The sequence below is a fragment of the Melanaphis sacchari genome, unplaced genomic scaffold (assembly GCF_002803265.2).
Source record: "Melanaphis sacchari strain LSU unplaced genomic scaffold, SCAv2.0 Contig128_pilon_pilon, whole genome shotgun sequence".
Taxonomy (NCBI): domain Eukaryota; kingdom Metazoa; phylum Arthropoda; class Insecta; order Hemiptera; family Aphididae; genus Melanaphis; species Melanaphis sacchari.
In genome coordinates this window covers 56,967-72,673 of record NW_020270519.1, presented here as the reverse complement: position 1 = coordinate 72,673, position 15,707 = coordinate 56,967, and the positions used below count along the sequence as shown (strand labels likewise).

The window sequence follows — 15,707 nt, the reverse complement described above, 5'->3', positions numbered from 1 at the left end:
TTGTGTTTTAAATATAGTATCAAATACAGCTAACTATTTGAAAAAAAAATAACGACGAACTATTAATATTTCTGAGGATTAATTAAGACTACTTCCTATAGCTTATAGTTTACATATTGTTTCCTTCTCCATTATTGTGTTGTTTATTAGTTTATTACCATTTTCTTGTAAACTATTAAATTATTTAATACCAACCTTTCCAAAATAATATATATATATATATATATTCAATTTATAATTCATACAATTTAAAAACATGCTAAATAATGTCTCATTACATTTTTGTTAACCTTTTTTATTTCCAAAAAAAAAAAAAAAATTTTTAATTGGTCGTCGAATTATTGTAATTTTGATTCAAAATAAATTGGCATCGGTCGGATTTATTTATTTAATCATGAAATAACCAAAGCATAGTTTAAATGAGTATAATTCATTTTTTGTGAATATACCAAAACATTACTTCCCAAACACAAAATTCGTTTTATAAAACAAAGTTTATGTCAAAGAGCTTAAAACTGATATTTTTATTTGCTTTTTTAGACTTTGAGTATACCTTGTAAAAACAAATACAATTTTAGAATATTGTTTTTTTCAATCGAAAAATTCCAATAAAATAATTCCAATAATTTAATTTTAATAACAACAGTACCTTATTATAGTTATTTTAAAATGATCGATTATAATGTATTAAAGTTAGTATTTATAGCTATAACTAGGAGTTGGTACTTTTCATTAAAAAAAGTTTTATCAGATTGAATCTTTAAGCTGAAAAGACTTTAGATTAATAGATAAATATTAAATAAAATAATTATTTTATATGAAATTAAGTAAATATAACATATGTATGTTGTATCCTTATCTTTATCTTTAATTTAAAATGCAAGATAATATATTTTTTTTTTTCGGAGAACTATATCAGAAGTTATTCAAACTGATTTGCGTCATTTTTGTTTTAAACGCAAGTGTTCGGTGTGTTGATGAACTATGAGAAAAGTTCAAAAAAATTATATTATTAAAGAGTCATTAGAAGTATTTAGTATTCTGTGTAATTATGTAATGACATTCAGTACCTGCCGCGTGCACGCACATATTCATAACCCCCACTACCTCTACGTTTATTGTTGTATTGTCATCGTCGTCATTAGCATAAGTTTTCTAATTTCTATTATTTCCTAAATTTATTTGTCAACATATTTGCAGTATGTTCGGTATTTGTTACTATGTACAAGAACTATTAAAACTTTGGCAGTCAATAATCACTTTATATTTAATGATATTTCTTGATATTAAACACATTACGTAAGTACAAGTTTATAAATATTAATGTTTTATATTTATACATGTATTTTTAGTTATTCAAAATATTTTATTTATTTATTTTTTACTATTCAATCCAACTATAGCGGTAATTCAGCTAGTTAAATAGGTGTTTTGGCTGAATCTAACTTAATTTTTTATTTATTTTTATTTGACTATTACTTATAATACATAATTTTAAAGACTTGTTTTATGTAAGATAATAATTAACAACTTATTATTTAAATTTATTATAAAATATTTAGGTAAAAATATACACAGCTACATGAATATTAGGTAATTGGTATATTGGCTTTTTTTTTTATTATTTACTTTGATGTAGTTTTATTACTATTATTACTATACTATACTATTTTTTATAATCAACGGAAGTATTTATGTTCGATATTTTAAAGTAATGATTATAGCCATTGCATTTTAATGATAGGATTTTAAGTGGAGAATGGTTTATTGCTTTATTAGTTTACTTTGGTGATATAAAGACAATTATAAATTTAATAATAAAAAAATAATAATTATAAATTTGATTAACTTTAATAAAAAAATTATTATTATTTCACTATTTTTATATATTGTCAAACTTTTAAGATCCCAAAAACTAGCAAATTATTTTAAAGTTAGAAATTCATAAAAACTTTTATTTTTATTTTTTAGTTTTAAAAATTTAATTTAAGTTGTTTCATAAGTAATTCATACTGAAACCATAAAATCTAAAAATGTATGTATAGAAACTTATTTTTTATAAACATTTAAATTTGTATAAAGTTTTCCAACCTTTATTTAGAAAAAAATTTTACTGGAAAGTAAAATTAATTATTCATGAAAATTTCAAGTTCAAATGTATACGACATTCAATATTTACCCGTAAAATAATTATTTTTACTCAAACAATGTTTTTATTTGTTTATACCTACTTAAAAAAAAAAAAAAAATAATAACAGTAGATACCTACTTAAAATATTCATCAATTACCTATATTGTTTATATAATAATTTTCATTGTATGATAACATTTTCAAAATATTTCTACTGTTTATAAATTATTTATATATATATATATATATATATGAGAAAATTTTTTTTAGTTTTTTCTATAACTATCGTTTTAATAATATTCAATATTTCAAAATTCTTGAAAATTTAATACAAGATCCTACATAAGTTGTTGTATAATTTTATTTCATAAGCATTTATAGTTAGAATTTTTAAAAATTCGTCAAACTCATCAAAATATACATACTATTTTATAGTTGAAAATTCATAAAAATTTTTTTTTTTTTATTTCTTAGTTTTGAAAATTTAATTTAAGCTTTTTCATGAGTAAAATATAAAAATTTATGTATAGAAATTATTTTTTATAGACATTTTTTGTTCAAATTCAGACAAAATTATTTAGCTATATAAACGATAAATACGGATTTTAATTATTTTCTTATAATTAAATATTTATGTTATATTATAATCGTGAGAATTTAGCACTTTTATTCATATAAAATTTAAAATTTTGAGATGTTAAGATATTATCTATGTATACTATGAATCTATTTTATTGTTTACGGTATTTATAGAAATATATTAAATTTTAAGTTATATTCGTTAATAATATATGGTAATAATATATATTGTTTTAATAATCAAATAGGTAGGTACTAATAATATAACAAATGTAGAATTTTTGAAAACAATTTTAGCAACCTACCGTAGTATTAAAAGTAAAATAAATGACTAATAGCTATGACGCTGTAATGTATATAAAAAAAAACATCGCAAAATATTGTTAATGATGTAGGCAAACGAACCGTCTCCATTCGCAATTGTTTTTCGTATCCAATCATTGAAATCAAATTTCAATTATTTCACACACCCATAAACACTAGACACTTAATATACAACAGAGCGGTATAGGTACCTGCAACTTATTTACTTTTTTTTTTGATTTTAATGTTTTAAAATTAGTTAACAGCTTTAGGCCACTAGTTATTCCAATGGCCATTGAAAAAAAACAACATATATTATTAAAACTGTTTAATAATAAATTATGTTATCTAATGCCTTTTATGCTATATAGTTTAAGCCTAATATTATTATACTTACCTCAAAATATTATGGCAATTCATTATCTTCTTAATAAAACAATAGTGATAATGAATAATGATTCATTTCATATGTTTATGATTTTTTTCTAATTTGAAAAATCTATGATTCCTAATTCCTATACTTTGTAAGTCAATTTTATGTATTTAATAATAATCATGTATTTTATTTAAATATAAAGTGAAGTAAGACCTTGATTTTACGCTTTCCTTTTATTTAACTCGTTGGAGTACAATATTACACATGTATTATTTCTACAACCGTGACACAGCAACAAACCTATAAAATTGATTTCAAGTCCAATTATTGACGATTACAATAACATACAAATATATAATAATTAAATAATGAAATCATTCACATATCATATTTAAATATTTTCCTCTAATTAATTTACTAGAATGGTAAATTAAACCAATGGTAAGAATATTTCTGGAAATATGATTAAAACAATTATTTATTTCAAATTAAATATGGATAATTCAAAAAGATGTATAAGTATTAAGCATGTTTACGTACACAATTTATAACTGTTCAATATAATATTGTGTATGATTGAAAGAGAAGACTCTATTTTAAATTTGAATTATATACTAATAAATAATAATCAATAATCATGAACAAGCAATTTATAGTTTTTTTCTAATTATGAGTAATAATAGTGCTGCACTGCTACTTAAAGCTATCTTAAGATATATCTGCAACCGGCTACATCATTTCAATAATACAACTTTATATATGTGAGTTCTCCATCTATAATTATTGAACAACTGTAATATATTAATATATTAATATACAGTGTATATGCATATGTGTATATAAAATACTAATTTTATATTAAAACTTATCTATGGTGTTACATGACTATACTTAGTATATTGTGAGTATGGTAAGTTCCAATGATTTAAATTAATCACTCATGCCGTAAAAATCAAAAAAAAAATCAATTAAAAAGAACCACGATTAAAACATTAATAATATAAACTTAAATTTATAATTCTCTACATTAATTACAATACATGGTACAAAAATAAATGGCTATAATTTGAAGCCAAAATTGCAAGATTTAATATCTAAAATTAATTTCTGTAAACATTTTTCCTGATATCACAATAATAAATTTTAAATTAAGTTTAAAATTAAAATTCTGAGGTATGCTAATGTGTAATGTTTATAATTATCAAAGTATAATTAAAATAAAAATTATATGTGTAAATGTTCTTATCATATATGATATAAACACAATATTCTATAAAGAAGAAATCAACTTTAATATTATATTATTTTTAATATAGATATTCTAAATCATATCGTGTTATTCATATTTGTTTTAAGTTTTTAAAGTAAACTATAAAACAACCAGAGAAGAAAATGGCTCTGCATAATAGGTGTATACTGTACAGTATACTTCGTCATTAAGTGAATATGCTATGATTATATGTTAAAAATGGATTCAATGATAAATCATTGTGCTTATACGTAAAACAATTCTGAATTATTTTTATGAATATTTTATTATTAATAGGAATTTATTTAAAAACTATTAGAAATAATTAAGGCGTTTGATTTGATGCATTAGCAGCATCTTTTTTTCTAATGCTTATATTCAAGGCTCGTATATATAGAAACATTATTTATGTCACACATATAATTCAATAATATGAATTTTGTTTTTAATGTTTTGCATTTTTCCGCTGATTCTTGGTATAAAAGTAATTTTTTTAGTAAAATCATACCATTTTGTCCATTTTTCTACTCTAATTCGGCATATTTGTATTAGTTTTAACAGTATACAAAATATACGTCTAAATTTAATACGAAGATGCGACCGCCGCGTCAGCTAGCGCTAATCGGTTCACACATTGGAAGTCCGTAATATTTTATTTGTGTTTTCTATTTGAATTTTAATCATAGTAAATCCGGTTTGTCGGAGGATATAAACAAAGATGACATCATTTATTTTAAATATGCGCCTATCACATCAATGGGAATCAAAAAAAGTTTTTTTGCATTTAAAATACTTTTATTTGACAATTGCTGATTATTTTTATTTGAAAATATTATGCATAATTTAGTTGTCTGATATGACTCATTAAATAATCTGAAAATATAACCATAACATATATGTTTGTCTGTAAACTAATTGCTTTTAATTTGATTTCTTGTATTTTTAACATTCTTTTAGTTTATTTTTAACATTTTTATGTCATTTTATGCATTTTTTTCGATAACATTTTTCATGTTATTTAGGTCATTAAGTTTCGGGCCATAGTATTATAACAATAATACTTATAAGATATGAATAAACTTATGCCAAGAATTACATATAAGTATATGTGATGTTCGTAGTTTAAATATCTTAAAATTAGCCTAAGTATTTTCAAAATGTCTTTATCATTAATGAGTAAATTAAAACATAATAATATGTAAAGTTCAAAAGTTTCAAACCCCTAAACTTTAATCAATAACTAAAATTGTTATTTTTTTTTAATTTTAATTACCAATTTTTAAAAATTTAAAATTTAAATACCAATTAAAAAATGATATGTTTATATTTTTAAGTCATTGTAACAAAAACATATGAGCACCCTTGTATAGAACTATAAAATAGCTTTGGCTATTAAAATTTAAAATTCTATAGATTTTTAATTTAAAAATTTTAAAAATTTTATTCAATCAAAATCATGATTTTAATAGAATAAAATCCTATGAATTGTCCAAGATAGTATTTTTTTACTTTAATTTTGGTTATGGTCAATTCACCCTGATATTAAATCTAATAATAATGCAATAGTTGTTTTTCTGAATGTTAATTGCACACTACCATCATTTTTTAAGAAAAAAACAAAACATTATATTTAGTATTACCTAGGCATTACGTCTAATAACAGAAATTAACTTGCAAATACCTAATTTTTTTTATTATTCTTTACTGACCTTCGGGTAAACACATTTATACGAGTAAAAATGTATTTATTTGTTACATTTAGAAATGAATAATTCTCTAGTGACTGACCAATGAATTTAATGATTATATAACTATAAACATTGTTGTAGTATAATATTTTTAACTTTTTCTTAGGTATTCAATCAAAACGTAAAAATATAATTAGATATTATTTACAACATATATTTATAAAATAATTATATTTATCTACAGATGTTATATCCTAATTTTTCATACATAATAGAAGATTAACTTACAGTTGTAACAAAAATAAAAATTTCATTTCATCTTCACATAATTTAGGTTATAATTTCATATTTTATTAAAGAATTCAATAAATGACCTTGTTCTTTGCTGTTAAAAACTCGTACACAATAAAAATAAATTATAAAAACAAGTACCTACTTTATACAATAGATTCTATTAAATTAAAAATTTCTGAATGCTTTAAAGAGTTATAAAGTAATTTTATAGTTAGGTAGTTTTAAAAATGAAAATCATAGACAGTTAATAGTATTTTAGATTTTATCAAAATTGTGTGTGGACACCAGTAAACATTCAAAAACTACAATTTTTTTGATATCTGATAAAAAAAAAAAAAATATAATATTTTACATAATTTTCGTTCAAAATAATTATGGGTATTTACTAAATTGTGTTAGATTCATTCAAATACTTAACATCATATATTTTAAATAATTATAAATAGCTATAATTAAAACATAAAACTCATGTATATGTATAGCATTAAAGATGCTTAAGACGGATTTAAAAAAAAAAATGATTAATTATAACTTATACAAGCTCGAAAAATTATTTCTAATTATTATTAATTTTAAAAGTTGTTTATAATTAATTTGGTTAAGTACCTAATTTTTATTAGATAATACTTCATTAATGAATATACAATATTAATAATAAGTGCAACTTACCGGTTTTCTTATTTTACCATGAAAAGAAATTTTTAATTTACATATTTATATGTGATAGTATTTAGTATATTTATGTATAAGTTTTAAATAAATTAGGATTTAACTTAATCTTTTTAAAAGTATCTAATTTATCCTTTAAAATATAATATATTGAAATATGACAATAGTAAAAAATTGTTATTATTAACAATTATTTATAATTTATTTTCATCATATGAATATCTATGTCAGCTGTTTCACATTATATTATTTACGTCTAAAACTTTTAAATAATAGATATAAGTGTAGCCAGATATTTCAAATAGAGGGTATTATCCAAAATTCTTGATTTAAGTATAACCATACTTAAATTTTTATGTATAAGTACTCGTATTTTACCCATCATATAAGTATTAAACTTTCCTATTAAATACCACAATTAACAGTACAATTTTGGAGGGTAAATTATAATAACTATAATATCTCTTTTTTGAAGATAAATTAAAGTACCACTCCCCCACTGCCATGATTACAAAAAAAAAAAAGTATCATTATTATAATTTACCCTGTTAGGATTAAAATAGGGCAAATAAAAATTCAATTCGCCTCAGAAAAAAATCGATAATAGCAAATTCATCATTTTTTGTATGGACTTAACTCTTAAGATTATTGAATATCCTGTATTCTTGCCTATAATATTTGTTATTATTTACAGCATAATAACAAATTATATGGAAATATGTAACTATACAAATAATACGACTGTTGGTGAAGGAGGAGTGTTACTACTAATGGCGAAATAGTAGGTACTTAAATTCCTTAGCGAGGCTGGATCAAAACAATTTTTCTCCTAGTTCTACTTAAGCCTCTAAAAGTCCTTAAGACCGTATAATCTCTAAACTTACCAGTTTGACGGTATATAAGCACAAAAGTATAATAGTATATTGTACATTTAAAAATAGTTTTAAAATTTTAAATCATTGCGTTAAAAAATTAATTCTAAATAGATATTTAAATGTTGGTTATAAGTAGAGGTAGGATTTTTATGATTTTACATTTTTGTTTCTAATATATGCAGTTAAACGGGAGTAAGATATCTTTGTGATTCATAGGAAATAATTATTTTGCATAAAAATGCATACTTTAGGGGTTAGAAAATATTTAACACGTTAGAGAATATTTAAGAATATTTAAAATGTTAAAGAATATGAGAGAATATTTCACGTATATTAACATTTTGATAAATACAATATTTACTAAACGATTTATTTCTGGGTTCTAACTTCTAATATAAATTAATCATCAGATACAGTTACGTGTGTAGTTCACGTGATGAACATGGTTGCAGCGAAGATCAGAAAAATGTTTTCAAATGTGAATTAACTGATTAATAATATTAAAATAGTATTTTTAAAAGTGCCATACCATGTCCAGGTGTACTAAGTAATATTACTCAATAAGTCATTACTCCCAGAACCCGTATTAACTAGGTAGGGAACTTGGCTAGAAGCCGCTGTATTTAGATGAGACAATTTTGAGGGTTTCAAAAATGTTATAGAAAAATTAAGTGAACAAAAGTCGTCGGTCAGTATTGAAAAATACAAACATATGTTACATCTACAGTCTGTAAAAAATGATTTAATTTTATAGAAACTAATTTTCTACAAATTGTTATAAGTTATAATCATCAAAAGTTTGGAAAAACCAAATACGCCCTTAGTTGATGTGATAAATATTATCGAAAACACTTTTACATAACTTGAACAGATACCTGGAGAAAAATGAGAAGTAGGCAGTAAAAACAAAAGTATTGTAACTTCAAAAAAAAAAAAAAAAAAAAAAAAAACAAAGGATACAATTTTTTGAAGAAATATTGGATAAGTTCTCAGTGGAAATAACACATTAAAAATTCCGAAAAATTATTCACCGACTATGGTAGCCGACTTGCAATATTCTCCAGTGACATTGATTTATGTCGAACGATCCTTTAGCGTATAAAAAAAAAAAAAAAAAACGGCGTACCAAAATGACACCAGAACATATGGAGCATATATTAATTAGTAGGTAATCAATTATTATTGGAAATTTTAAAACCAAATTATTGTAAATTTAATTAACTAATTAATTAATATCACAAGTTAATAAATAGTATAATAAATAATAAATTTGAACAAAATATATGTATTTTTTTTAATATTGAAAGAATATTTTACATTTTTAAGGACATAAAACATCATATATCTGGTATTTTAAAAGAATATAAATCCGACTTTTAGTTATAACTATAATTTATAAGTGAAAAAGGACTTGTATCTTATTATATCTGTAATAAATTAATCCAGGCGATAATAACAGTGCTATCTGTTATCATAATTTTCAATTTTTTCTACATTTTAGCAATTAATATTATGACAGCATCGCATTTTTTTCGTGGCCAGAATACGCTGACGTGCCTAGGTATATAATTTGTGATTCTGATTTGCGATTTAATATTATAATTACATATTGTTTAATATCGTTTCGCTGTGAATTGTGATCAGGCATCTCAGTTAAATAAGTATCTAGACCACAATGCAAACTTATGTATGCTGTAGAAGCATAAATATAAAATTCTCATAAATTAATTAAAAGGTAGAAAATACCAATACATTATTATATTAGTTGATTTTACGGATAAAAGCTGTTAGAATATAATAATTATTAATCGACATAATCTTTTGCAGGTAGAAATCTCAAAAATATTTATAATAATTAGTTTAAAATGTAAACTTTCAATTCGAACGTGCTCGTAGGTATTTGGTATATCTATCTTATATACCTAACCTCATAATAAATAAAAAAATAATAAATAGGTACCTATTTTTTAATCATGAAAATCGCCTTTTTTATCCTATTATAGTTTTATCATTTACAAAGAACAGACATAAACATTTTAGTTTGGTCATAAGAGAACATTTAAATTAGATTAAAATCTGCCTATATGGCTTTATGAATTAAAATCAACCTATAAAATAAAGTTTTATTACAATCCATAAGTTATTAAAATAATCAAAAACCTAGATAGGTATTAATTTTATATTACAACTCCATAAACACAGGCCTTTAAAATGTATATCTAGGAATTTTAAGAAGAATTTATTTGAAATCGACTTGGAACAACATTGGCGGATGACATTAATATAGACTTAGACCAAAACCCCCTCCAAAAATATTTCCTACCTACGCTCATGGGGAACAATATTATGATATAGTCAATATAGAATGGTGAAAGGAAGTAGTTTTGGCGACTAAAAGTCAAAATGGCTCGCAAAACCAAAAAAAAAAACACATACCTAGGTGATTCGGAGAGCTTGAAATTCACCTTATATTATGTTTGAACTTCCAATGAACTTTTCTGTTTTTGTTTTAAAGGGCATTATAAGTTATAACGCAATCAAAACATTGAACCCTAGAAAAAGTTCCATAATAATCGAAATTTGAAGTGAACTAAAAATGGTGCAATCATTGAATAGTTTTTATACCGACAGATAGCGCTACATATAACATACACTACGAATCGTGACTTTTTTCCAAAGCCGTAATATCAACAGCACAACCGTATAGGTTGTGATTACGCACTGATTGATATTTTGATAACTGCCATGTGTCGAGTCTTCAGCGTCGTTTTACTTAGATCATAATAGTATATACAGTAATATATTTTGTTTTATATTATTTTTATTATTTATTAATTTATTATCTATAATGTGTAATACCGACGACACTGTGTTGCTAACAAAACTGAAAACTCCATAATATTTAAATTTGACAAGACAAATATTATTTCTTCTAAAATTTAAAATCTTGATTTTCAAGTCGACAGTCGCCAATACAACACAACGAATTACAAACAGGCCGGCTACTTATATATTTTATTTTAAATTCAATAATTACTATACTTTGCAAATTATTCATTTTTAAAAAATGAATTCAACTCGTGAAATTATAACATTGCAGTTTGGTCACTATTCTAATTTTATTGGCACACACTTCTGGAATTTACAGGTTTTTTTTTTAATCAGTACCTAAATACCTACCATTATTAATTAAATATTAAAATGATCTATTTCATAGGAAGCAAGTTTTACTTACGATGAAAACAGTAAGCCACTAGAAATATGTCATGATGTCTTGTATAGGGAAGGTGTTAATTTAAAGGTAGGTAAACAAAGAAAACAATTGTTTGATATCTTTTACTCACAGATGATTTTATACTTAAGGAATATGTTCTTAAGAAAATCATAAAATGTAAAAAATTGTTTTCAAAGGTACCTTATAAGTAGGCTTGCCATTCGTTCCAGTTTTAACAGTATATCTCAGTATCCTAGCTAGTCATTCAGTTTTTCCTGATTAATTAAAACTCAGTGGAAATAACATTTAATAATAATAAAAAAAAGAATAATATAACTTCAAAAATTTTAAACAAAAGACCAAAAAATTATATTGTAAACCAACATCAGATCATTGATGAAATTGTATAATGTATTAGTTAAAGAGTTTTAATTATAAAAAGTTAAAGATAGACAGAGAAAGAAATAAAAATTACAATCAAGAAAAATAGGTGCAGCTATTCTGTCATTTCATAGAAAAAGATGTCGTCTCCTAATCTAAAATTAATTTTTTAATATATCTTTTGTTTGGAAAGAACTTAAGCTCCCAAAGAAAGAATTTTCTTGCTCATGAATAACGCATGATCAAGGGTAAAATGAATGAAAATACTATATGAAGTCTGATGTTCTGCAAAATTAATTTTAGTTTAACTTTTAATGCATTTAACGAAAAAATTACGGATAATACAATTTTATTTGAGAAATATTAATTTAGAAAAAAATATCTGATGTAAACAAATATAAAAATTATACTGTTTATATTTACCTACTGAAATATTAAATAACTTTAATCTCTATAAAATACTTCTAATAATTAATAAATAATAATGCACTCATTTTTATTTGTATTAGCTAATAAATATTTAAATAAAAAAGGATATATACTAATTTTCATTTAATCAATTTATCGAAAAACAAATCATGTGATGTCCCAGTTGGTTTGGGAATTTCAAAATTTGGCAATTCTACTTATTAGTCATAACTAATAAATACTAACAAAACTAAATATATTTATTATACGAGTAGACAATTATAATATATTTATTGGCCCTATGAGTAATTTCTTTGAAGTCGATATTGTATTTTTATAAAGTAATAATTAAGATAAAAATGTTTTCTCAGTAATTAACAGAATGCATAATGCATTTACAGTTCTAAACTTATAACTTAAGTTATATAATAATTATCAGTTACAAATGAATACTATCAATTCTTTTTGTATGTCTATACTTAGAAAAATTCTGAGCTCTAAATAAAATAAAAAGTCAATAAGCAAATAAGCCTCAATTACTTAGCATTTTCTACTATCCTTTAGAAAATCAATATAAATATAAGTTTAAAATTAAAAAAACAATCAGTTGGCCACCAAATATTCTAATGATATGACTTATATTATTATTTATTTTATTTTTATAGTTACCCATTTTTTTACTATATATTATAAAGTCAATTCTACTACAGTACTATATATATTTTTTTATTAATATAAATTTTTACATTAGAAAAAAATGAAATTTAAAACAAAAAATTAACTGAATAATTAATTAGTTTTAATTTAATAAACTTAATAATGTAAAACATATCAGTTTTAAATAATTAAAGCTACCAAATAAAACATTTTCACAATGTTCAAATTGCTTACCATTTATGCATTAAATTATATTGTTTAATAAAACCTTATTATTTATAAAATTAAAGTTAATCATATTTATCATCAGTTGAATAAAAAAAATTAGATAAATATAATTAGTTAACTTTTACTAAATTAACCTATTTATATTATTATATTTATCTTTTTACCAAAGTAATTAAGTATAATATTTTACTATATATCTTATAAAAAAAAAAATTTAAAGTTATGAAGTACTTACTAAATAAACCAAAAATATATTTGGCTACTAACAAATGTAATAACATAGCTCTTTGATAAAATGTTTATCTAATATCTATTAAATATTAGACATTTTAGTAAAAAAAATTAAGTGTAAATGTTAATTACCTAATTAAGTGATATTACTTATAAAAATTATTAATTAAAATTTAAATAGGGTGAGGTAACCTATACTCCTCGTATGCTGTGTGTTGATCTTAAGAACAGTTTTTACCAATTGCCATATGTACATAGAGGCTTATATGATTTAAATTGTAGCAATATAGATGAAGAAATACAGAATTATTCTACTAAAATTCAAACTTTACAAGAAGAAAAAATTCCTAACAATGAATTTTTTTCAGACTTAGTCAAACAAGAACTATTTATAGGTAAGTTTTATTTAAAATTTATGGTAGTCAGTTTTTAGTTAAATATAATCTTTTTTACTTCATTGGGTAGATTTATTTTTCTTATTTCTTTTAATAAATTAGATTCAAAAGCCTTAGTTTATGCCTAAAATAAAAAAAAATTTGTTTAATATATTTTAGATGATGATAATGAGAAAATAAATATAGCCGAGAAAGTATACAATTTAGATGACGATGTTAAAATTTGGTCAGATTTTTTGAAAGCTCGTTTTCATCCAAGAACTATCACATCAATTGACGAGTATAAACACAATGATTCAAGTAATGTGTTTAATAATTTTGCTCAAGGTATTACATTATGGGATTCCTATAAAATGAAAGAAACTTGGACTGATAATTTAAGGTTATATGCAGAAGAATGTGATTATTTGCAGGTACGTTATGTTATGGATTTTAAGAAATGTCTTAAAATTAATTTTGAAAAGTTGAGCACTAACTTTTCAAATAATGCTATATCCATATATTTAAACAATAGTGGCTAATATGGATTTTTAATTGTTTGTTTTAATTTCAAACATTGATTTGCTTACATATTTTTTTAAATATTATTTATTGGTATAATTTTATGTTCATAAATTAGGGATTTCATGTTACAATGGATTCATTGAATGGTTTTGGTGGTTTAGCTTGTAAGGCTTTGGAATACTTAAAAGATGAGTATTATAATAAAAACATTATTGCTATGCCTGTAATGTCAGATAATTATATTCTTGAAGATGAAGATTCTGAGTTACATGCAGTTAACACCTCATTATTATTTTCTTCACTGTTTGAACATTCAAATATGTTTGTACCATTGTCTACATCATCCGGTGGTTGGGTGAAGAGTCAAAGCCATCTTACTTTAGATTACTTATCTTATAAAGTATAGTATAACTTTAATAAATTTATACATACTTGATGATTTATCTTATAATGTTTTGATTTATTCATGATTCACATTTTAGAACAATTTAGATTATCATTCCAGTGCTATTTTAGCATCAGCTATAGATACATTTACATTGGGATATAGAAGTCGTTCAGACAAAGATAGTATGCAAAATATGTGTACTCGGTTGACCCCTTTAGGCCGAAAGGCTATATCAGCTTCAATACAATTACCTCTTGGATTTGAATCAAAATCAAATTTACTCGATTACTTAGAAAATGCAAAATTACCTCTATGGCAACCCATTTCACCTCAGTGTACTACAGAAATGTCTGTAGCTCAAACAATTGTTATGAGAGGCATAACTGAAAACATGCTATATTCCAAGTTGGTATTTAATGACTACCAAGTTTGTTATATTAAAATGTATAATAATATGGATAGTGAATAATTTATCATTAAATCTATTTATATATTTTTTAATTTCAGTAATCTCATAAGAGATTCAAAAAATCCATCTCATCATTGTACATCACCTAGTGCTTTGTTAAAATTATTCATATCTTTTTGTGATCATGTGCGAATGACAGAAGTTCATGCGTTTGATTCATCATTAGAGACTATAGCACCATTCCCTAATATATTCGATCAATCTATTAACCAACATGGATTTGTAGAATCATTATCTAGATCATCTACTTCTGGTAACTATTGATTTATTCATGACATAAATTTGATAAATATTAATATTTTGTATTTATTTTATTAATTTTCAAATTAGTGGTCGCAAAAAGTACAGCTATTAGTGGTTTACATAACAGTAATTCAATGAGAGATATGATTAAAGCTTTAAAGAATGATTCTAGTAAAGTAAAAGGTTCAAAATTGAGTCACATGTTTAACTACGGGATTGATGTAATGGATTTTAAAGAAACTATTGAAAATCTTCTTGTTTTGAGTGATAATTATTCAATAAACGACTGTTTATAATTTGAATAAGTACCTAATATTAATCTGTTTTTTCCAAAAATTATATATTAAATGATAAAAATTTAAAATAAATAAATACTTTTTTACGATTTATAAACAATATTATTATTATTTTGCATATTTTTAAAT

General features: G+C 22.8%; 1 protein-coding gene across 2 annotated transcripts; it reads left to right on the top strand.

Annotated features, from left to right (window-relative positions):
- The first annotated feature begins 10,899 nt into the window (after window positions 1–10,899).
- Window positions 10,900–15,610, top strand: LOC112591067 (protein misato). Of its 2 annotated transcripts, none has more exons than XM_025334721.1 (8): window positions 10,900–11,312; window positions 11,382–11,465; window positions 13,465–13,678; window positions 13,838–14,091; window positions 14,298–14,582; window positions 14,665–15,014; window positions 15,078–15,292; window positions 15,370–15,610. In XM_025334721.1, exons 1-8 carry the CDS (start codon window positions 11,232–11,234, stop codon window positions 15,576–15,578), a joined length of 1,692 nt encoding a protein of 563 aa, XP_025190506.1. In that variant the 5' UTR covers window positions 10,900–11,231; the 3' UTR covers window positions 15,579–15,610. The 2 variants fall into 2 exon arrangements, with proteins under 2 accessions (XP_025190506.1, XP_025190507.1); XM_025334722.1 differs by having other exon boundaries at window positions 10,902–11,312; window positions 14,665–14,975.
- Window positions 15,611–15,707: the final 97 nt, after the last annotated feature.